Here is a 24,131-nt window from a genome sequence, read left to right as displayed (position 1 = left end):
TGATTTACCAAGTTTTTCCTCATTGTGCTATGTGTTCTTAACCTTTACCTTTACTATACAATGAATGTATGATTTTAGAACTATAGAGGAGTGCTTAATTAGTGTTAACATAGATGAATTTTTAAAATAAAAGTAATGATAACTATGTAACAGTATCAAAGCTATGAGTTCTGAGTGTTAATCTTATATCTAATTCAAATTGTTTTGGTAGAAAACTCTCAACATTCTTGTCTTTTATATGCAGGATGACAAAACCTGCATCTACTGTTACTGTGGCATCTGCTTCTTGCAGTGAAACCACTGAGGAAAAAAAAAACGTCGCCGCCTTTTCCTGAAACAGTAATCGGAATTGATATTGGTACATCACCATGTATTGTTTCTATGTGGAATGGTTCACAAGTGGAGCTTTTGAAACTCACCATAGATGAGATGATTAAGAGATCATGTGAAACATTCAAAGATGACGGCTCTTCTATTGGAGTTAGTAGTGAAGTCACATCACACTCTCGAAAGAGCACGAGGCTACAGTTGTCAAAAGGAAACGCTTGATTGACATGGTTGACAGTGATCTTGTAGTCCATTCAAGTACCAACTTCCCATTTCTGATGCACAACTTGGACATTAAGGTTCGCCCTTTTATCGCTGCATTTGTTAGCAGAATGCGGAGATCCACCACTGCAGTAGAACTCCTTGGGAACTTTCTGGCAGAATTAAAAGAAATGGTTGAAACTCAGATGAAAAGAAGTATAAGAAATGTAGTGCTTACTGTTCCGGTTTCACTCAGTCGATTGCAGATAAACTGGATACATTGCGCTTGAGTGATGGCTGGTCTAAAAGTTATCCGACTGATGCCTCAACCAACAGCAGTGGATTTGTGGTATGCACAACAAAAACTGCAGGCTTCTGCTTCTTCTCATGAGAATATGGACAATGAAAGCAAGAAAATTGCTCTGATTTTCAATATGGATGCTGGTTAATATTGTGATGTTACTGCTACAGCAAATGGAAAATGCCGAATAAAAGCCTTGATAGGAAGTACTATTGGTGGAGAAGACTTTCTTCGAAATATGATCCGTCATCTATTACCGGATTCTGAAAATATATTCAAGAAACATGTTCACAAGGACGGAGAAATTAAATCGATGGCTCTTTTTCGATGTGGAATCCAGGAAGCGATTACTCGGCTTTCGTCTCAGACACATGTCGAGGTCGATTTAGATTTGGGATATGGTTTGAAGATACGCAAGGCTGTAACACAGGACGAGTTTGAGAAAGTAAACAAAAGGTTTTTGAGAAGTGTGAAAGGCTAATATACCAATGCTTGCAAGATGCAAAGGTAGAAGTTGAGAATATAAAGGATGTGATAATTGTAGGTGGATGCTGTAATATACCAAAGGTGAAGAATCTTGTTACTGAAATATGCAAAGGAAAGGAACTTTATGAAGATATTATCTTTGGATGCTGCACTTCATGGTGCAGCAATGACAGGAGTGATTGCTTTAGGAGTTGATAATCCATTTGGGAACTTGGAGGTGTTTGATTTTCCTTTCACACCTCTTGCTATCGGAATTAGCGCTAATGGAAACAACTTTGTACCTGTAATTCCGAATAACACATTGGTGCCAACAATGAGGCATGTAGTTTTCACAACTATTCATGATAAGCAAGCTGCGGCATTGATCGCTGTCTATGAAGGTGACGCACAGAAGGCTGAGGAGAATCACCTTATGGAATATTTCAAAATAACTGATATACCTGAAGCATCAAAAGGAGTTACTGAAATCCATGTTCGCATGGACATAGACCATAAAAACAGGTTATTGTTTCTAAAGTGATGCCTGGTTCTCGACAATCTGACATCCCTGATATTGAAGCAAGGATCACAGAGTTTGCTGATGGACAGATTGGTTTGTTTGATGATGATACAATGGATTTGGTTACTCGCCTCAACAAGGAATAATAAAAGCATGATAACAAGCATATATCATTGTATCTTGCATAGTTTTCTTTTCTTTTTTTTTCCAGCAACATAGGTTGATGTATAGGACTATGATGATTCAGCGGAAATTAATGACAATCCAGTTGAGAAACTAGTTAAAAGTGAATATACAAGAGAGTATGTTCATATATGTCTGTTGAGAAATTTTATAGAAATTGTCAAATACAACAGAATGCTACATACATGTAAAGATATGTGATTTTTTTGTTTGACTTTTATTTTTCCTTGTTGAGATATATGTCTTCTAAATTCATTTGTTGAATACCCTTAGGTGCTAGCAGCCACATTTGCTTCCCTCATAGAGAACCCAACATAACAGTTTTTAAAATAAAGTTGCAAGACTCTATGACTCTCTAAAATAGCGCCAAACTCAGAAATCATTATTAAAGAAGAATGAAAACTATCAATCACAAACTAAGCATTAAACTCAAAAATGACCTTGACATTTAATTTCAACATCCTCAAGCATGCTTGATATAGACCAATGCTTCCCCTTCATGAACAGCTACCCATGGTGATAAGCAAACAGATTTTAGCAGATATAATAAGCGCTCCGTCCTCATTCCTCAAATATAAATTGATGCCAGTAACATTATGATGCGTAGGAAAAGATGCATCAAATATTACATTTAAGAAAACCCGAAGACGGTTTAGACCATCGAGTCATATTTGAAGCCAAGGTGTTAATATTAACTTTGCTATATCCTCCGTGGGATTTATTGCATTCTTCCAAAGTAGAGGTGCCTCGAGCTATGATACCATAAAAATTGTCTTGAACATCATCCCAAATCTTTCGGTTCCTTCCATGCCAAATAGACCAAACCAGCACTGTGAATATGTAGGAAGCGAAATTAGTAGTTGTCAATTTCGTTGTTTGAATTATTTCACATTCCAACCTCTTGCCACACGATCACACTCTGAGGACAATTGACAAAAACATGCCAAGAAGTTTTCGGATCATTCAGGCACCAAGCAAAATGATGGGGACATGCAACTCCCTTATGTCACGACATGCCCTCCAATCATTAACCAGATAATCAGTACAAAAGGATACCAATCTTTAAGAACCTCGGATTCAAGTTCTTCTGCAATAAATCTTGGGAAAATAGACAGTTACTATATAGATTATGAAAATTCTAAAAGCTGGCTCATTAATTTTCCCAGCCACTTCACAAAAAATTTGTCCCTGACCCTAATCAGAAAGCATTCTCCAGAAGTAACTTGTGCTGCAAGTTGCTAAATACAATGCAACATAGACAAAGTTGTGTTTCAAAGTTGTAATTGAATTATTTCTATATAGCTTACATTCATTCAATTTAATGCAGAAAAAGCTTTAGATATTACACCATTACATGTAAAAACTAGAGGTCATTAAATCATTTCAGTCCCTCCCACAAATTACAACCTAGTAAAGCAAGAAAAGCAGCCTGCAAGATCTTCCACAGCTTCCCCGACAGCAAGTAAACAGATAAACGCTGAAAATTGAAACTTCTTCTCAAGTCTACCTCCGACTTAGACATGTAGCTTACTATCCTAGCAGAAAATTCTTCTCCCTAAAATATGTTTAGTTTGTTATAATGAAAAGGTTTACAAATGCAAAGTTTGGAATGTAGTACATTAAATATAACTCGTCCATTCATCATTTTTTATAGTTTTTTTTTTTAGTTATTAGAGATGTAACTATAGTTTCCAACAAATGGATTATGAGGACATATCTCTGAACAAAGAAAAAAAAAAAGTCACCCAACAAAATCGCATATCTCAAACAAAATCACTATCTTTCCATTTAGCATTCTATTATATTTGACAATTTCTCAACTAACAGATGTGAACATATTTTCTTGTAAATTCACAGTTAACTAGAACTGAAGTCCTCTATGTATTATTTCCATTAGACCTATACATCTGATCAGTGCATTTTAATGCACATTCTTCTACTATTGTACTAGTGTATTCCTATGGTTTAATTTACTATTTTCACTATTTTAAGGTGTTTTTATATTTAAGTTTATTTCTAACTCTATTTTATTTTCGCACTTAATTTATGAATAAATAGCACTTTGACACCCTTCTGGTCCGCAGGTCATAACTGGAGTTACAAATATCGGATTGAGGCGCGGGAAGATGCGTTGGAAAGCTGAGATCAAGAGCTACGACTTTCATGTTGAGGCCAAAACCCAGTTCGGAGCGAAAGTGTGTCAAATAATTGCGTTTATGTTCCAGACGAATTTAATTCAGCACAACTTTATATTTTTCGGCCCAATTGTTTTGAGGCCCGTTCCATGTATTATTTAAACCGAAAAAAGGCAGCTAGGGTTATCATTCACTGTTCACAAAATATTCAAACCCTAGAGCAGCCGTCATCTTCCATGGAGAACTAAACTTCTATTGATCCATTGGTGTAAGGAACTTTGTTCTCGAATCTTGAGGTTCGGTTTTAATAGCAAATCGTTATGTTTATGCTTATCATATATCAATTTTCTTGTCTCTCTTTTGTGTATGAGTTGATGCAATTGATGCTTAATTATTTTGTTTCACGTTCATAACATTGAGACTATTCAAATTAATTCACGCTTGTTCAAATTAATCTGAATAGGAAATTGTTATATTATTTTCGCTTGTAAAATAGGGCTGCCGAATTATTGTTATGATTTTTAACTGTGTTATTGGTGACGCTTGATCATCGCCATAGTTAGTCGAACACGCTGGTGCTTAATCAACGAATTCGTTATAAAACTGATTTTCGCTTGTTAAATTAGTTCTATAATCAGCCGAAGCATAAACTGTATGAATATTCATATAAGAACCTATGATAGATGATAAACAAAGTTGCCTAAAACCAATGGATTGATTGCTTTTATATTAATTAAATTCGTAATCTTTGTTATTGCTTCCACAAACAAAAACCCCAGATTTTATAGCTTTTGAATTGTGCCTAATATTGTTAAACTGATTGTGAGTCTTTGGGAAACGACCAAGGTTAACTAACTTGTACTACTTTTTATTTTAAAATTATTTTGATCACGAAACGACGGTGATCAAATTGGCGCCGTTGCCGGGGACTCTCAATTGATTTTAGCTAATATTAGACTCAGTTTCTGTGTGGTTGCGTTCTAGCCTTTGCTTTCTCGTGTTTTCTGGATTTTACGTGCCCTAATAATCAGTTTTCGTAAAAAAACAGTTTTCTGGAAAATCTTTTCTAAATCGAGTTTTTCCTGTACCTGTTCATCAGAAAAAAATCAGAGTTTAAAATCCCCTATTTTGGGACAAAATAGGTGATGGCAACCTAAAAAGTCCAAATTCCGTGTTTTACTATTTTATTTTAATTTATTTCTGTTTTTATAGTTTCAGAAAATTCCAAACTAATTTCCAAAATTCTTATTTTACTTAATTACACTAAATTTCGTGTTTTTATATTTTTTTTGAATCTATTTTAACCATATCTCTTCTTTCTATTTGTTTCATTAACGAGTCTGATTCTGATTCTTACATAGTTTCTCTTTGCATACTTTATTTGATTCTAAACTTGCTTTTGATAACATGGCTGAACAAAGAACACTAAGGCAGCTTGCTGCTCCTGATGTCAATAACAATGGTCTATGCATTCAATATACTGACGTTGATATTCCTTTTGAATTGAAATCTGGTTTGATACATTTGTTGCCCAAGTTTCATGGTCTTGCAGGTGAGGATCCGCATAAGCATTTGAAGGAATTTCAGGTAGTTTGTTCTACACCATTGAGGCCTGAAGGTATAACAGAGGATCATATCAAGCTTAGAGCCTTTCCATTCTCGCTCCAGGGTGCTGCCAAAGATTGGTTGTACTATCTTGAGCCGAATTCTATCACAACTTGGAATGATTTGAAGAAGGTCTTTCTAGAGAGATACTTTCCCGCTTCTAGAGCTGCGTTAATCAGAAAAGAAATATGCGGCATTAGGCAGGGAAACGAATCATTGGCAGAATACTGGGAAAGATTCAAGCAGCTAGTTTCTAGTTGTCCCCAACACCAGATCACCGAGCAATTACTCATCCAATATTTCTATGAAGGGTTGCTACCAATGGATCGAAACATTTTGGATGCTGCAAGTGGTGGAGCACTTGTTGATAAAACTCCAGCTGCTGCAAAGGCCTTGATCGAGAACATGTCACTCAACTCGCAACAGTTTACAACCAGAAATAATTCTGCAAGTGTAAATGAGATTCAGTCTTCCTCTTCCTCCATCAAGGCGCTCGAAACCAAGTTTGATGCTAGAATTGATGAACTTACTTCCTTGGTGAAAAAGTTGGCAGTTAGCAAAGCTCAACCAGCAAAAGTGTGTGGTATTTGTACTTCTTCTGAGCACCCGACTGATACATGCCCCATTCTACAAGATGAAACAATAACTGAGCTTCCTCAAGCATATGCAGCAGCAGCAACCCTTTATAATCAAAACAGGTACAATAATCCTGACCTCTCCACCAACAAATATCACCCTAGTTGGAGGAATCATCAAAACCTCCAATATGGGAATCAGTCACAAGCTGCAGCCCCTGCTGCCCCACCAGCCACTTCTTCACTGGAAGACCTTGTCAAGCAACTGGCACAACGAACATATGCTAGCATTCAGAACCTGACAACGCAGATGGGACAAATGGCCAATGCAATAGGCCAACTACAAGCTCAAGGCTCTGGTAACCTTCCTGCACAAACAGTGCCGAATCCGAATGTGAATGTGAGTGCAATTACTTTGAGATCTGGAAGAGTGTCAGAACCAGCTCCAGAGAAAAAGAAGAAGAAAACTGTTGCATCATCATCTGCTCCTGAACCTCCTTTTGTTACAACTGAGACCGAACCCGAAAAAGAAAGAGTATATGTGCCACCAATTCCTTTTCCTCAAAGGGTACAGAAAAATATCAAGAAGACAGTTGAGGAAGACAAGGAGATTTTAGATGTATTCAGAAAATGTGCGGTTAACATTCCTCTCCTTGATGCAATTAAACAGATTCCTAAATATGCAAAATTCCTGAAAGACTTGTGCACACACAAGAGGAAGTTGAAGGGAAATGAGAGAGTCAGTTTGGGACGAAATGTTTCTGCTTTCATTCAGCCCAAAACTGGTTCCTCAGCTAATGTCTCAGTTCTCAGTCAGACCATGCCAGAAAAGTGTGATGATCCAGGAGTTTTTGGTATTCCCTGTTCCATTGGGGATCACAAGTTTGAAAATTGTATGCTTGATCTGGGAGCAGGTATTAATGTTATGCCTACTTCTATTTATAATAACCTTGATCTTGGTCCTTTGCAGCCTACAGGTTTAATCGTGCAATTAGCAAACAGGAGCAATGCCCGCCCTGCTGGGAAGGTAGAAGATGTCCTGGTGCAAGTTAATGACTTGATTCTTCCTGCAGATTTCTACATTCTAGACATGGAGGGAGAAACTAATTCCAGCAGGGCACCCATCATTCTAGGCCGACCATTCATGAGAACGGCAAGAACAAAAGTTGATGTTTATGATGGAACCATGTCCATGGAGTTTGGCGACATTGTCGCTAAGTTTAACATTTTTGATGCCATGAAACATCCCGTGGAAGAACATTCTGTTTTTTATATGGATTTAGTTACTAACACTAACCTTTGCTCTGTTTGTGCTAAGATTGAATCTGATTTGCAGGATAATAACATTCATACAGGTGAAGTTGTTGTCAATGAGGCAGTCTGTACGGTTAAAGTTCTTGACATTCCGGCTGCCCCAACCAAACACTCCCATGATAAAGAAAAGACTACGCACTTCCATGATAAGATGATTTCCAAAAAGAAATTTTCTGTTGGCCAAAAAGTCTTGCTGTTTAAGTCTCGCCTGAAAGATATGGTTGGTAAGTTTCGATCCAAGTGGATTGGCCCCTTTGTCGTGACTAATGTTTTTCCTTCTGGTGCTATAGAAATTAAAAGTACAGGTACTGGCAAGGTTTTCAAAGCAAAAGGACAGCGGTTGAAGCTGCTCCATAAAAGTGTGGAAGGGCTTCCACCAAAACCACCAGACATAGAAGCACCAGCCGCTACACCTTAGCCCCTCGGGTGTGTTCCTTCCTTTACTCTCACTTTATGTTTAGATTACATTGCGGACACTGTCTGGTTTAAGTGTGGGGGAGGGACATTTTACATTTACATTTTTGTGTTTTAAAAAAAAAATAAAAAATAATAATAATAATAATAATAATAATAATAATAATAATAATAATAATAATAATAATAATAATAATAATAATAATAAAATAAATCATCATGAGTAGTCACATGTTCTAAGGCTAGGGCAGATAGCTGTAGGGTCAGTGAAATTTTTGGAGTTTTTTGTTTTGATACTTGACATGATAGTCTTTGCAACCTAATGCACAACTGCTTGAACACTGTCAAACTTAGTAATGTCTAGATAAATCTCTGAAATATTTATTCTTTAGACTAAGTTCTCTAATTTGAATATAATGGAGGTATGATTAGAACTAAGTGTGGGGGAAAGGCTAGAGTAACAGATAGACCGATCATTGCTATTAATTGACAATTTCTCAACTAACAGATGTGAACATATTTTCTTGTAAATTCACAGTTAACTAGAACTGAAGTCCTCTATGTATTATTTCCATTAGACCTATACATCAATCTTTGATGCTGAAACGAAACACAAAAAACAACTAAACAATATACAATGATATATGCTGGATATCTTCGTGACTATATTATTTATTTTTGAGGAGAGTAACCAAATCCATTGTGTCACCATAGGTTCTATTTAGTGCCTCAGCATGCCAAAAATGCCCATCATCGATCACTGACATTGGCATCGTAGCTCCAATAGCAGGAATTACAGGTTGCTGCAATCCAGGCATGTAAACATCAGCTATAACTCTCAGCTCGTTTTTACTGTCTATGACCATACCCACATAGATTTTTGGAACTCCTTTTGGTGTTGCAGGTATTCCCATTATTTTCAAATATCCCAAAAGCTGGTTTTCTTCTGCTTTCTGTCCCTCGCCTTCGTAGACTAGGATCAATGCCTCAGTTTGATTATCATGAATAGTTGTGAAATCTATAACCCTCGTTGTTGGCACCGATGTGTTCCTTGGTATTACAGGGACAAGGTTGTTGCCATTAGCTCGAATTCCAACTGTAAGAGGTGTGACGTGAGAAGTTAACAAGTCCAAGTTCCCAGAGGTGTGATGAATGGCTGGAGCAATAGCTCCTGCCACGGCTGCACCACAAACAGAAGCTGTCAAAGGATCCATACCTTTATAAAGTTCTGTTACTTTACATATTTTAGTAACAATATTCTTCACCCTTGGTATATGATAACATTCACCAACAATTATAACATCATTTATATCCTCAACTTTTACATTTGCATCTTGCAAGCACTGTTTGATTAGCCTTTCACACTTTTCAAACACCTCATTGTTTATCTTCTCAAACTCCTCCCGCTTCACAACCTTGCATATCTTCAAACCATCTCCCAAGTCTAAATCAAATTCAACACTAGTCTGAGAGGAAAGTCGATGAATCGCTTCCAGGGTTGCTGCTCGAAGTATACTCATTGATTTAATTTCTTTGTCCCCATCTAGATGTTTTTTGAATTTATTTTTAGAATCTGGTAAGAGATGATTCATCAGATTTCCAAGCAAATCTTCACCACCAATCGCACTTCCTGCCAAGGCTTTCATTTGGCATTCTCTTTCTGTAGCAAGAGTCACAGCAACATCACAATAACCAGAATCCATATTGAAAATGAGAGCAATTTTGTTGCTTTCACTGTCCATATCCTCATGAGAAGAAGAAGAAGAAGAAGAAGAAGCCTGCAGTTGTTGCTGCGCATACAACAAAGCCACTGCTGTTGGTTGAGGCATTAGCTTGAGAACAACAAGACCGGCCATCACACAAGCATAGTATATCCGGTTTAGCTGGAATCGATTGAATGAGACTGGAACCGTAAACACAACATTTCTTACTGGCCGTTTCAGTTGAGTTTCAGCCAATACTCTTAGTTGACTCAGATATACCGCAAGGACGTGTTCTACAGTGGTATATCTCCAGCCATCGGTCATTTTTTCTGAAATTAAAGGGTGAACGCCAATGTCCAACGTCTGCACCCTAAATGGGAAATTTTTACTTGCATGAACTACTGGATCTGTATCAATTCTGCCTATCAAGCGTCTCATGTTGTAAATTGTAGCTTCATACGACATGTCATGCACTTGGTCTTGGGAGAGTGAGACTTCACTAGTACTAATAACTCCAATAGAAGAGCTATCAAATTTGAAAATTTCACCTGATTTCATAATGTTCTCGTTTGTTTTGTTGCTAAAAAGATCAAAATCGGAACCATTCCACACCGCAACACAACATGGCCATGTGCCAATATCAATTCCAATTGGTATTTCAGGAGGCGGCAACAAGTTTACCTCGTTGGTGGTTTCACTGTCAGATGCCAGAGTCACAATATACTCATCATCTCTGACATCACTGTCATCAGGTTCAGTCATCCTGCGTTTAAAAAACAAGTTGAGAATTTGGTACCAAAATTATTACTTTGTTTGAAAAATTCATTTATGTTAACAATGACCATTATTCCTCTATAGTCCTAAATATACACAGAAACATGATATGCTGCAGTATATGTATCTCACCACAGACCACAAATTGTACACAGTTACACACTCTTCATTTGGGAACATGTACAGACCCAAAATAATCAAGATTAATAGCAATAAGTAAATCACATTTCAATGAAATCATGCAACATGCCACTGCAACAAATCAAGCAAACTTATTCACACACAAACGAAATTCTTGAATTTCAACGAAGACATGACCATACCTAATTGCATTCCAAAATCACACAAAAACACGATGTGCAGTATCTGACCACAGACCACAAATTGTACACAGTTACACCACACTCTTCATTACAAAATAGAAAACATTACACAGAGAATTCACCATATTTGGGAACAAGTAATCAAGATTAATAGATATACTGTGAAAAACCAACAAAACTTATTCACACATTAAACAAAAATAAGTAAATCACATTTCAATGAAGTCATGCCATAAATCAAGCAAGCTAATTCAACACTCAAAAACCAAATTCTTGAATTCTAATGAAAAGGAAAGATTTTGCAGTTTTGAATAAAAATGAAGTGATGATCATAACTAACTAATTGCATTCCAATTCAATGTTTCTTGAACTTCATACTCAATTGTGCATTTGCATGTGTGTCAGTGTAACAAACCTAACGAAGATTGAATTTTCTTGAATAGCAATTAATTAAAATGAAGAACCTTGATCATATGGAAGATTAGAAGAAGAGTGTTGAACAAGAAAGAGAAGACAAACCTCATAGAATGGCGGGGGCTGCGTGTTTTACACATGAAATGGATGGAAGGTTTCAGTTCTTGATGTGTCTCTCTCTCAATTCTTTCAGTTCCTTAGATTGGATTCTGATTCTGATAGTGAAAATTCACTCACTATATATATATACTAAAGCCCTTTAACTTCCTTAAGATATATAGAGAAAACATTGTCTAAATTTGAAGTTGATTAAACATTTTAAAGCCTTTTTTTTAATATTAAATTTTAATTGACAATCGAATGAAATGCAAAATTCAAATGTACTCATTATGTTGTCAATTTTCATAGCTTTGTTGAGATGTTTTTGCATGCTATGATAATGTAAATATTTGTTTAGTTTAATATCTCGATATCTTTTAGCTTTCATACTTTCAATGTTTCATGTACGACAAATACCCTTAATCCATCCTTTTATATTTCAAATAAGACATTTTATTTGTGCTCTGTATATTTAAATTATGTACTGACGTATGCAGCCTCATACACTTTCAATCATATGCAATTAAACAATTTATTCTCTATCTATATTCAATTAAATTTGTTTATGCTTAACAAAAGTATTGCAGTGATCAAAATTAATAATTTTATTCTGTCAAAAAGAATTAACTTTTTTTTTTTGTTAGAAAATTAAAAAATTAAGTATAACTAGTAAGATAATCGTGCTTCCGCGTGGGTCGCGCGTTAAGTATAATTAAAAAAATGTCGTGGAATCCGGATCTCACAATTATATGTGAATTTCATTTCAGTGATTACCAGATAAAATAAAAAATAAGAAAAAGTCGTGGTGTCAATTTATGAAATAAATAGGTATTTTTTTGACGGTATGAAATAAATAGGTATTTGTTTCTATTCTAATATATATATATATTAGAATAGAAACAATATATATATATATATATATATATATTGTGTCAATTGTAGTGATTTTTTTACAAAATTGTAGTGATTTTTATAAATAGTATAAAAACAATAATTACATAATTGCGTTCAAAACTAATTGGCCATCTAAATAAAAAAAAAGTAATTCTGACAATATCTCTAGGTTATTATAAGGTTTTTTTATAATAAGTTTATTTTTGGTACATACATATATAAGTTTTTTTTTTGACGCACATATATATGTTTTTAAGAATGATACTTTTGACTTTTGAGAATATGCATATTTTTTTATGGTTGATACAGATAAATTAATTATACTTATTTGCAAACTGTGTTACAAATAAATTAATTAATACTGGCTTGTTTCTAGCTCCAGTATTAACTCTCGTCTCCTAAAAAAATGATACACAATTGCAAACAGTGATACAAATAAATTATATTTTTCATTGTTTTTTTAATTTTCTTGTGTATGAATGGAATAGTCATGGCATATCATTAGGACAAAAATTGATATTGACCATGACATAGTACCATTTACCAATGATTTGGACCATCGCTTGTGACAATCATGAGGCAACCAGTTTATCAGTTGCTTTATAGTAAAGCATTTTCTGTACATAGAACATCATGTAACCCTGAGCAGCCCTCACAGTGTTTTCATCAACTTGGGTAACCCAAGAATCATCACACTTGTACCATTGATCGCTTAATCGCAAATAGGTCACATAATGGCCAGCATCTAGCTTACCAGAGTGAGTGACCACGGCAAACAATTCAAACTCTGAACAAAGATCGTTTGAAGCATCAGGTTCATCCCCATCAAAAGGAAATATTCTGTTACCAAACCGACTCCTTAAGATAGAGGATGAGAGATAAGGTGACATGTCCAGTGAAAATGGGAACTGCAGATAACGGTCCACCTTCCTTAACATTTTTTTCGATGAAGAGTGCTCAAATCTTTTTATATGGAAGCAAGAAACAAGGGGAAGCTTCCTTATGGACATCTGCTTGAGAGTTTCCTGCTTCACCTGACACTGCTGACAGAAGAATTTTTGGTTTGACCCTAATTTTTCTGCTCTTGTGAATCTATCTAGGCACCCCGTCAAGGTAGATATCCCACAATTTTGGCTGGAATCAGCCTCACCATTGCAAGAATGATTGGAAGCTGCAGCAGCAATCTTAGTAGGGCCACCTTGATTTGGTTCCAAGTCAAGTGAGATGTCTATGCATGGATCATAAGTTGTTGATGTGTAACCACAGGCCATACACATAACATCTGATCGCAAAATACCAGAGAACACCCTATGAGCAATACAACAATCACCGCTGCCTGCACAGTCAATGAAATGTGGTCACACAAAATGTTACCTTCAAGAAACGCAAGTTCAAGAGCACATCTAACATTGAAGATCTTGCACATTTCAGCAATTTTGTTTGAACTTTTCAGTACACAAAAAGGTAGAAAATAAGTTCGTTTAAGGATAATAAAAAATAAGACAAAAGGCGGGATGTGATATTAACCCCCCCAAAAAAAGGCAGTTATTCTTTTCTTAATAAAATAGAGAAAATCAAAAGTAGAGCTAGAAGAGTTGAGGCACTATATACATGACTAACATTCTAGCTTGGCAATCTCCACATTTTGAAACAAATATTTCACTACCATTTTAAATTGCCTTCGTGTCATTACCAGATCAAGCATGAATAATTTCAATGATACTAAATTTTCTGTAGATATCTAAAGAAAATTCACATCTTATAGCCTCTTAAAAATTTTGCACCCCACAATTAAGAACCGGATGTATTTTAGTGTTATCCAGAATCCCTCTATGCAGGAGTCCAATCCAAAACACATTCTGTAACAGTGAGCCGAATCTCGAATTAACAGGGTCCTAAATCTGGGCTTCTGATTGAGAATAAGGAGGGCAGGGAACTTGCAATGAAACTGGGAAGACATAACTACTGTACAAACAACAGAAAAACTTTTGGTGTTTTATGTGGGATATAACACATCAAGTAGAAAGAACCGCATAAGATTCTTTCAGGGCTAAAATCTTAGCCAAGAATTTAGAAAACCCAGTTTTATACTTCTATCACCCTTATGGGGTTAACAAACTAAGGCAACTTTCTCTCAGGCATAGACAGGCCTTGTTTAGCTAATAGAGCCTCTCTTGGGGATAGGCAAGGATAGTTTAATTAATAGAGCCTAAAAATGGAAAAAGGTGGAGTTAACATCTACATCATTCGATCTAGAATCTTCTATAAGATGAATCGAATAGGCTAAAGGCAAAATTGACTTACTGAGACTCACTGGAGTGTAGCCGCTAACACCATCAAGATAGCACAGGTTGTGATTGAGAAAAGGCGATAATTGTTTGATCAATGTCAACTCCTAGGGCAACAAGCAAGAGATCTAAACCCTCCCCCTGCATTTCAATGTTACGGTAACTATGTTATCTTAAAGATTATTCTAAATCATTTTGAGAACTAAAAATATGAAAACATTGAAGAAAGCAAGACAACCACACTCTCTATTGACCATCTGTTGATATGGGTAGCAGATTAATCTTCTATACCATCTAAAGTTTTATGTTCTTGAAAATCTAATGATACTGCTCAATACCAAATGTCAGTATCCTGTTACCCTTTAAGATTCAAATTCTCTCGTAACTATAAAACCATACAGTTAATTTTTGACTACGAAACAAGGGATTGAGGTGAGATAATGTAGGCTTTGGTCATTGCAGAAGTCCACCCGCCACAATAATAACACCATTTACCATTATTAAAGATAAATGACATCCATAGCCGTCATAGCTATATTAATTTTTTTAATGACACCTTAACCATGACTTTAAGCCACGGAAACAAACATACCTTAAAGATTTGAACAAAAACACCAAATAAACCACACCTTCCACAAAGGTTAGATGAAACAAGCCTAGCAGATTTGATATTATCTAGAAAATTAGTATTTTGTTGTATTAACCAAAAGAAGCCACCTTTCAGATTCTAGCAGTACAAATCTAAATTTTTTGATATATTTCACAAGTTATAATTTTATGTTGATATTCGGTTTATAAAAAATTACAGAAGATAATAGAATAAGCGACTTCATTCATACAAAAAATTCTTTTGCGATAAAATCGAACCAAATCCTCCTCTCTCCCAGCCAAATACAAAAATTCAAAACAGGGACAATAACACATTGTTGTAATTAAGCACTTCAAAGAAAATGAAAACAATAACTCATTTAGAATACATTACCTTCACTATGCGGCTTACGCTGATCCTTGTCCACCTTTTCATGAATTCCATCCAGCATTGAAATGAAAAATTCATGCGCATCCTGTTGTTCATAACTTGCAAGGGTGGACTTGGCGGCATGTTGCCACCAACTGAAACACAATAACAACAATTCAGAGAGCTAAACTTACAATAATTACATGAATTCAGTAACAGCAATTCATACATAAAAAGTAACATATCTACACCCGTCTGTCACTATTATAAGTAAAAAAAAAAATAGCATTTTAAATAAATAATGTATCTGATCTATATTATAAAACATAGCACACAACATTTACATGGCGCCGATTAACTCCACAAACCTATATAAAAACTTTGCGGGGCTATAGGGAAGACGATCTCCAGAAAAAACAGCAGAGAACATAGCATCCATATCGCAAGCTAAGCATATTCGCCCATTCTTATTCCCATTGTTAGCTCCATTTTTCTTCCTTGTTGCTATGACAGAATCATCACCGTCGGCATTGTTCATTTTCTGGCAAAAGTACCGATTATGCTTATCACTCAGGAAGTAATTCCTCAACGGTGGCGTGTGAAGCAACGCCTGCAACACTGAATTCATGAAACAAGTGTTTCCGAGATTGTTCAGTCCCCGCAATCCCCGTGGAAAATCTGGAGAACGACCGGAACCGTCGATCGGAGCAGAACAGCTTCCGATCAAAGAACGCTCGCGTAGATCCGGAGTTGAAGGACGATAATCTACTCTGCGGCGCTTTCTGAGATTCTCCGGATGCGGCGTAGGGATCAGTTTTGATTCTCCGCCGCTGCCGAGAGTGGATGCGACTGTCTGTGCGATCACTACTGCAGCGTCGAAGTCGCGATCGTATACTTGATCGCGGCAGGCACAGCAGAAGAGTTCGGCGCGGTCGACGTCGATTGCGATCTGATGACCGGGAGACATTGAGGCGGCATGTGCGGCGGCGTGTGAAATGACGCCGGTGGCAGTGGAGTGGCATGAGACGGCGGTGCAAGAGATGCAAGCGTAGAGGCGGGAAGGAGCGGAGAGACCACAGGCGGTGCAGTGAGGAATTTCGTGAGGATCGCGGCGGAGAGAGGCACGGCCGCCGGGAGGTTTGATGCGGAGGCAGTTGTGGAGGGAGAGGAATGGTTTGGAGGAAGTGCGGCGGAACTCGGCCAAGTGGGGACATGGCTGTGGGGAAATCTGACCGTTGATTTTGGAGGACATGGATCGGAGAATGAACGGCTGAGATTGGGAATGGGAGAGAATGGAGATTTGTTTGTGAGGGGCTGCGCTTCACTCAATATGGTGTTCAGCTGCTGGCTGCTAGCTCCTACTTTTACTCTCTCCCATCCCAACTTCTTCGCACACTATTTTTCTTTTCCTTTTTTATTAAGTTTATTCATTTACCAATTGTCATTTTTTATTTATTTCATTCACCTTTTTCTTATAAAATGTTGAAATTGTTAATTGGGATCTCATGATCGAATCTCGAACTCCTGTCTTGTACGTAAGTTTTCAAGTTTTGTCTTTTCGTCTATCTATGAAAAAAATAATATTGTAAATAATTGTGACGTTTTTATTTGAATCCTTGTAAGAATGTTTGATCGAATAGTATTGACATTTTCATATATAAAATGACTTTTATTCTTTTAATCTATTGAAAGAGGAAAGCCCCCTCAATAATCCAAAGTTTGTTAAGCTAAGTTCGTAGGAAGAAAATAAATTTCTCTCCCTAAACAAAACACTTTTTTAGAAGGGATAAAGTGTTTTGGGTAATTAGGTTCTGACTTAACTATTATGAATAGAGATTAATCTCTTAGTAAATCACAATGAGGTGTCAAATGTCATAATTATGATCATTTTCTATCCAAAAAATCACACATCTATTTTAATTTTAATGATTCATCTTGATCTCACATTAAAATATTATTTCGCTTGTTATTTTTTTGTGTTGTAGAGAGAAAAAAAAATGTTCAAGTCAATGGGAGACTGAACCATTGAGGTGAGTAGTTTCGTGGAGAAACGATCGTCAAGTAGTTTCTACTGTTATGTGGATGGAGTGGGGGGCGTCCATCACGCGGTGATTATCCTTGGAGGAGGTTACATGTGCGATGTTAGACTTTTAGGTGTGAAGTCTTCTTGTTTGAATGAACTTTAACCCAATTCAAAACAACATATAATTATAGAGTAATCAGTCAATTTAGTCCTTAAATTATCACCCTCTCACCAACTTAGTCCCTAAACTATTAAAAATAACTAAAAGGTCCCTAATCTATTTTCCATCCGTCAATTTAGTCCCTAAACTATTAAAAACAACTAAAATGTCCGTAATCTATTTTTCATCCGTCAATTTAGTCCCTAAACTATCACTCTTTCACCAACTTAATCCCTAAACTATTAAAAACAATTAAAAGGTCCCTAATCTATTTTTCATCTGTCAATTTAGTCCTCGGTTAACTTGTCTATAAAACCCTAAAATATTATCACCTTTTCTTCTTTCACGTGCTTCGACGAAAACAACCTCTAGTTGCCGAACTCAATTCATTCTTTCAGAATAATCATTTAGAACTAAAGAGATCTTTAGTATGAAAACAGTGGCAATTGTCGGTTTTTTTTTTAACACAGAATATATTTTTTATTCAACTTTTTGACTGAAAGATTACGAAAAAAAATGATATGATTCAACCGTTTTTGGTTTTATAGCTTGTCGTTTTGTCTGGTTTAATAATACTGCTTATCCTAGTGAGTTTTATGGTCCCATTGGACCGGAAGCTTCTCAAGCTCGAGCACTTACTTTTATTGTTAAAGACTACGCTAAAATAAGGTCTGTTTTTTGTTCTCACTTTTGTAAATTTGTAAGGGTTTGTGATTTTGTTTTATCCGTTTGAAGTTTATGCTGTGATATCTTGTTTCTTGCGGGTCTGGGAGTTTTTTTATCCTTCTATTCATTTTCTTCTGTTATTGTAAGGAATGTTTTGGGGGGTGTTAGTGTGTATAATGATGATATAAAGGGTACAAAAGTGTCATTATATGTAGTATGCTAACAAATTCTTATTAAATTCCAAGCATGTGTATGGTGAATTATATTTGCAGGCTGGTTGTGTTATTGGTAATACTAGTAGGAGCTAGCTTTTTTCATTCATGTCAGTGTGTTAAGAAGTGCCTTGGAGATATTATAACAGGTTTGTTAGGAATCATAAAATGATGTTTATGAGGGACTAAATTGAAGGATGTGAATATAGTTTAGGGACCTTTTAGTTGTTTTTAATAGTTTGGGGACTAAGTTGGTGAGAGAGTGATAATTTAGGGACTAAATTGACGGATGAAAAAGAGATTAGGGACCTTTTAGTTGTTTTTAATAGTTTATGGACTAAGTTGGTGAGAGAGTGATAGTTTAGGGACTAAATTGACTTATTACTCTATAATTATATTTTTCAAAAGATTTCCGGTTGTTTAGTAAAAAAAAAAACAAAAAAAGATTTCCGGTTGTTGACAAGAAAAATAAATAAATAAAATTCTGGTACACCTTACAAATCAATGTTGCATATCCACTTCTTTATTGAGATTATTGCTATGGAGTAAAATGGTTGGTCTCAAATGTCATATTTGGTTGATCCTGTTAATAATTGAATTGAATGCTGCGTGATAATAGTATAACCTTGAGCAATGGGCCACACTTCATACTTCTTCAAGGTCAACTATCCACATGCCTTTCTTTTTGTTTATTATCCATTTGAATTCAATTGTCCTTGTCCAAGCCAACGGTTTAGCTTTGATGGAATCATCCCAACTCACATGATTCATAACTTCTGCAAATGTGTTAAGTTTGGTGGATGCGGAAATGGCTATAGAAAGATGTTTGTGTGAAAGTGATAACGATTGTTAAACAAAAAGAGAGGTACACATTGTATTGTATTATGAAATATGATCAGGTTTGTCATAAAGTTTAAGATATGGAAAGTCGTGTTTATACAATCTTACTTCTTTTAAGAGAAATGTCTCTTCCTTCTCAATTGTACTGTATTTACAGATCTTAAATACCATGAGATAATGTCGAATAGAGACGCATACAAATGCTCCTAACTTCAGAGGGTTAAGGACTCAACAAACGAATACACATTAGCCAGCGGTGTCATGACAAAGATCATGACATATTTGTTTTCAATTTTGACAAGAACTTTTACTATATCAGTAGTTCCTAGATTAGAGATATACAAAGAGCCTTTACCTTGATCCCAAAAGGGGATAAACAGCCAACAAAAGGATTAATATCACAGCTAAAACTGGAGATTAAAGAGCTTCATCCAGAGAGTGGTTTGGAAAGTGTACAAATCAAGGATTTGATATTACTCACTTCACTTTAGAGGAGCTTGATCCAGAGATTAATATAGTATTAGAAAAACTTGCCAAGATTGATTGTAAAAGCAATTAACTTTTTCAAATGACACTCACTGACGATAATAACTGGACAGAACTTAAAGTAGAAACAAAGAGAAACATTAATATAACAATTTCCATAATTGACATATAAATAAAGCGAAGCAAGTTCACTCACTAAGGTTGCTAATTTATCAGTCCTAATCACTAAGCTCAACTCAAATGCAGACCATAATATGGAACCAATTTCCTACTAATACAATACAATTCTCACTTCCTCTTCTTAGTTGGTGGCTGGGGAGTCTCCTCATCTTCCTCTTCCTCCTCTTCGTCCTCTTCATCATCACCATCTTCTTCATCATCTTCCTCATCGCCATCCTCATCATCCCCATCATCACTTCCTCCTGCACCGTTAGCCTCAGGATCATCCTCGGGATCCCCTTCTTCATCGTCTTCATCACCCGAATAGTCTTCCTCGTCTCCGTCGTCATCCTCATCTTGTACATCATCATCGTCGTCGTCGTCATCCTCGTCATCATCATCCGTATCACTCTTGTTTTCTAAGTAAGCAGGTTTCTTCCCAAGAAGGTGTTCTAAAGGAAACCTGACAAGGATTTAACAAGGATAAAAATAAGCAACAACTGTGTTACCTTTAAATCAGTTGCTGAGGTGCATGTTTTTGTTCTTACCTTGAATCCATAGCAGTCAAATTTGGAGACACCAAACTAGGGACATTCGTCAACAGATATCCAATCTGGGTAGAAAACAAAAAGAAGTAAATACAAATATTTACCAAATTGAATGCAACAGCATACAAATTCCAAGGATACTTTAGTTTAATCTCATCATGAAATAGATATCTTAGGCCAAATAAACCTGTGAGGCTGTGAGCGTGACATACAGATGAACACACTTATCATACAGAAGTTTCAATATTTGCACATATTAAAAAATGAAACAATAGAAGCAAAAAAAAAAAATTATAGCTTTCGAAAAAGACGACGAAACCCTCAAAGAAGATAGTGATTAATAGATACAAAAAGCAAACATAATAATGGCTATTTTCATAATCCCCAAAAACGGGCAAGGGAAAACTCGTGATCTTTCATAGCATAGAAGAACTCATGATCTTCTTGCACAATACATTTCCTTCTTAATGAATTAAAAAATTTAATCGCATAGAATGCTCCGAATGAAAAGCAAGAGACAAAATTCAAGCATGCAAACAAGGCCTATGAAGCACGGGAACTCCTCGAACTAGGCGTGTATCCTGAAATCGGACATCGAGTGTATCCGACACTGACACTTATGATTTATGTAATTTTCTTAAATTAAATTAGTATTAGTGCCGATGTATCGGTGTCAGTGTTTCATAGACACAAGCCACAGACAACACACAGGGCAAATGAAGCACGGGCACTTCTCATTCGTCGGTGTCCGACACCCTGACAGCGACACTTATGATTACATTGAATTATGTAATTTTCTTAAATTATTATAGGTGTCGACTTGTAAGTGTCTGTTGCATTTGTGTTTCACAGACCAGGCAAATTACACTATAGCAAACCATCGCATCATTAATCCTAATTTACTTATTTTTTAACCTAAATTACTTCATACTTTGTTGTGACTAAAAGAGAAACAAACAATTTGAGTCACATTCAATATAGTTACATTACATTACATTACATTACATTACATGAAACACAATTGTAAAGAAACTTCACAGTTAACAGAAAACAAAACAAAATACAGAGAGTAGCAAGCAAGCAAATCAATAAACCCTAATTTCGACAATAGTTTACTGAATTAACTGAATAATATGCACAGTAAAGCAAAAAAAAAAAAACGGTAGAATTTAAGCGAAACATGAAAAAGAGTGAGAGAAATACGAGAGCGAGAGATTGAGCGGCAGCAACAAGAGTGTCGACGGCCACGGCTTGGAGGAGAGAGGGAAGATCAACGAAGGAGAGAATTGGGAGGTGAGATTCCGTTGCTAGTGCCATTGCCGAGAGAGAGAAAGAGAAAGAGGAGTCAACAATAGGTATTGAATTGTTGATTAGATTTTTAGAGTGAGAGAAAGAGAGAGAGAGTAAACCCTGATGAAACTCGACTCAACTCAACTCAACTCAAACTCCACCGTTTTAGGGTTTTTCGGAACCAATTTGGACTTGCTTTATTGCTTTTCTCACCCCCCTATTTATTTACTTCCACTTCCACGCCTCTTTTTTTTTTTTTTATAATAATGTAAATAAAAAAACATTAATACATTGTTTTTTAAATTTATTGATTGTGATTTTATTTTATGTAAACTAATTCATAGTTTAGAAGAGTGTTGGCATTGTTATTATCACGTCATGGTCGTTACGGTTTTTTTTTTATTTTTGTTTTCACCACTAGTATGCAGTTCACTGGACTGTTTAATCTGTTTTATGAGTCAGTTATGTCTTTAGGGGATCGAACTATGGTTCTCCTTATCAAGTCCAACACTAATCACCACTGAACCAACTAACGATTTGTTATGGTCAAACCCACTTAGGTTGGTGCATTGATATTGGCTTGGGACCTGGGAGTGTGCTTCTCTTAAGGTCTGAGGTTCGATTCTCTTTGACGCCAATTTGGGGGGGCTAATTTAGTTTCTTCAAAAAAAATGATTTGTTATGGTCTCTAGGACTTTGTGAAGCAAATAATTTGGAGATTTTAATCATTCGCACGTCCACGCCATATCATGTGAAAAACCCAAACACACTATAAGGAAATACTATAGGTAAAAGAAAGAGAATAACAATTTTAATAAATGAATTATATTTTAGTCAAAAATAAATTAATTTTATGAATTTGTGAGTGATTCCCACTTTCTTTTTTTTTTTGTATTGAGAGTGACTCACACATTAATAATTTGATTGTACAACATTTGTCAACAAAAAAAAGTTTGATTGTACAACTTAATAATTAAAACTTGACGCTCATTTTAGAACAATTGTTTTACGATATCAAATGTATTTTGATTTGATTTCTAAATTTGGCCTATGGATCTTGTATCAATGAGATATTCTTGTGTGATATCTCGATCAACATATATTTTTTGTCACACTCACATGAAAGTAAAATATTGAATTACTTTTTTGATTATTTGTAAAATTATTATTAAAAAAAATGCAAAAGTAAAGATGTTGTGTGACCAAGAAATTTAGATTTGGTCTCTTCGCCATACAAGAATAATTTTGTATCCCTTTAGGGCTAGAATCTTTATTTACTAGTAGTACTTTACTTTCTAGTCGAAAGAGTTAAGATAACTTTTTGCATTGTCACACTCGGTTATACTATGTCAAAATAAAAGTTTTTTTTTTTGACAGACAAAGTAAAAGGTTCAAGGAAGTATAGATATACTTAAAAAAGTTTTTTTTTTTAAGTATACTAATAATTATATTAGTACGACACCCACTAACGTGTCTTTCTGTTTTATTATTGCCCGCACATAATTATAAGAAAAAAATTACTTTTTAAGTTTATTGAAAAAATAATGTATCTAGTTAATAGTATAGACTGGATACATTATGTTTTCAATGAATCTAAAAAGTGTTTTTTACTTATAATTGTGTCCGGAAGGATTATCTATTTTCTTACACCAGGTTATAATTATTTTTGGTATATACTCGCTCTGTCCCAAAATATAAGGGAAAATTGGTCAAATGATAAAAAATGAATCGAGTCATAATTATTTAAAAATTGGTGGTATATATCAAATATTTTATAATTGATTGCATTAAAATATATATTCAAATGAGAATAATAGAAAAGTAGACAAACATTAATACTTATGTTTCTGCAAATAAAAAAAGAAGAAGAAAAAAATTAAAACTATGATAATAATAGTAGTAGAATACTCCGTGTTAATTTTTATTCAGAAAGGAAATTATTGCATAACAATATTGAATACTCAAGTCGTAATATAGTGTATTAAAGTAGCTAGGTATGTTTCTTAGTAGAAGATGGTGGTGAAAAACACCAACACTGTCCACCAAGACATCTTCCACTCTCTCCACCATTACAATGACAGTCTCCATCCTGTTTACATGGGAACTTTTCGGTAAGTCCTCTTCCTTCTATTGCCATGCACATATCTACATATTCAAACAATACAAATATATAAAATTAATGTTATTGTAAAAAAAAATAAAAAATTGAAGTGTAAATTAACTTATTAGTTTCAAACCTGATGTAAAGATAAAG

The 24,131-nt window shown here is 35.4% G+C and overlaps 4 protein-coding genes and 1 pseudogene across 4 annotated transcripts; 2 read left to right on the top strand and 3 right to left on the bottom strand.

Annotated features, from left to right (window-relative positions):
• The first annotated feature begins 99 nt into the window (after positions 1-99).
• LOC123881906 lies at positions 100-2,162 on the top strand (annotated as a pseudogene).
• A 3,377-nt stretch (positions 2,163-5,539) lies between these two features.
• LOC123922698 lies at positions 5,540-8,044 on the top strand. Its single transcript, XM_045975397.1, has one exon. It carries the CDS (start codon positions 5,540-5,542, stop codon positions 8,042-8,044), a length of 2,505 nt encoding a protein of 834 aa, XP_045831353.1.
• Positions 8,045-8,694: 650 nt separating this feature from the next.
• On the bottom strand, positions 8,695-11,486 carry LOC123881905 (heat shock 70 kDa protein 8-like). Its single transcript, XM_045930660.1, has 2 exons — positions 11,360-11,486; positions 8,695-10,506 (listed from the first exon to the last, which is right to left on the bottom strand). Exons 1-2 carry the CDS (start codon positions 11,392-11,394, stop codon positions 8,709-8,711), a joined length of 1,833 nt encoding a protein of 610 aa, XP_045786616.1. The 5' UTR covers positions 11,395-11,486; the 3' UTR covers positions 8,695-8,708.
• A 1,065-nt stretch (positions 11,487-12,551) lies between these two features.
• LOC123881903 (ubiquitin C-terminal hydrolase 22-like) lies at positions 12,552-17,106 on the bottom strand. Its single transcript, XM_045930659.1, has 3 exons — positions 15,862-17,106; positions 15,518-15,648; positions 12,552-13,583 (listed from the first exon to the last, which is right to left on the bottom strand). Exons 1-3 carry the CDS (start codon positions 16,743-16,745, stop codon positions 12,820-12,822), a joined length of 1,779 nt encoding a protein of 592 aa, XP_045786615.1. The 5' UTR covers positions 16,746-17,106; the 3' UTR covers positions 12,552-12,819.
• A 2,867-nt stretch (positions 17,107-19,973) lies between these two features.
• Positions 19,974-22,071, bottom strand: LOC123881902 (prostatic spermine-binding protein-like). The gene is made up of 3 exons (XM_045930658.1): positions 21,791-22,071; positions 20,588-20,652; positions 19,974-20,502 (listed from the first exon to the last, which is right to left on the bottom strand). The coding sequence occupies exons 1-3, from the start codon at positions 21,902-21,904 to the stop codon at positions 20,169-20,171; spliced, it is 513 nt and encodes a 170-aa protein (XP_045786614.1). The 5' UTR covers positions 21,905-22,071; the 3' UTR covers positions 19,974-20,168.
• Positions 22,072-24,131: the final 2,060 nt, after the last annotated feature.

This window comes from Trifolium pratense, linkage group LG4, assembly GCF_020283565.1.
Source record: "Trifolium pratense cultivar HEN17-A07 linkage group LG4, ARS_RC_1.1, whole genome shotgun sequence".
Lineage (NCBI taxonomy): Eukaryota > Viridiplantae > Streptophyta > Magnoliopsida > Fabales > Fabaceae > Trifolium > Trifolium pratense.
This window is presented reverse-complemented; position numbering and strand designations above follow the sequence as displayed.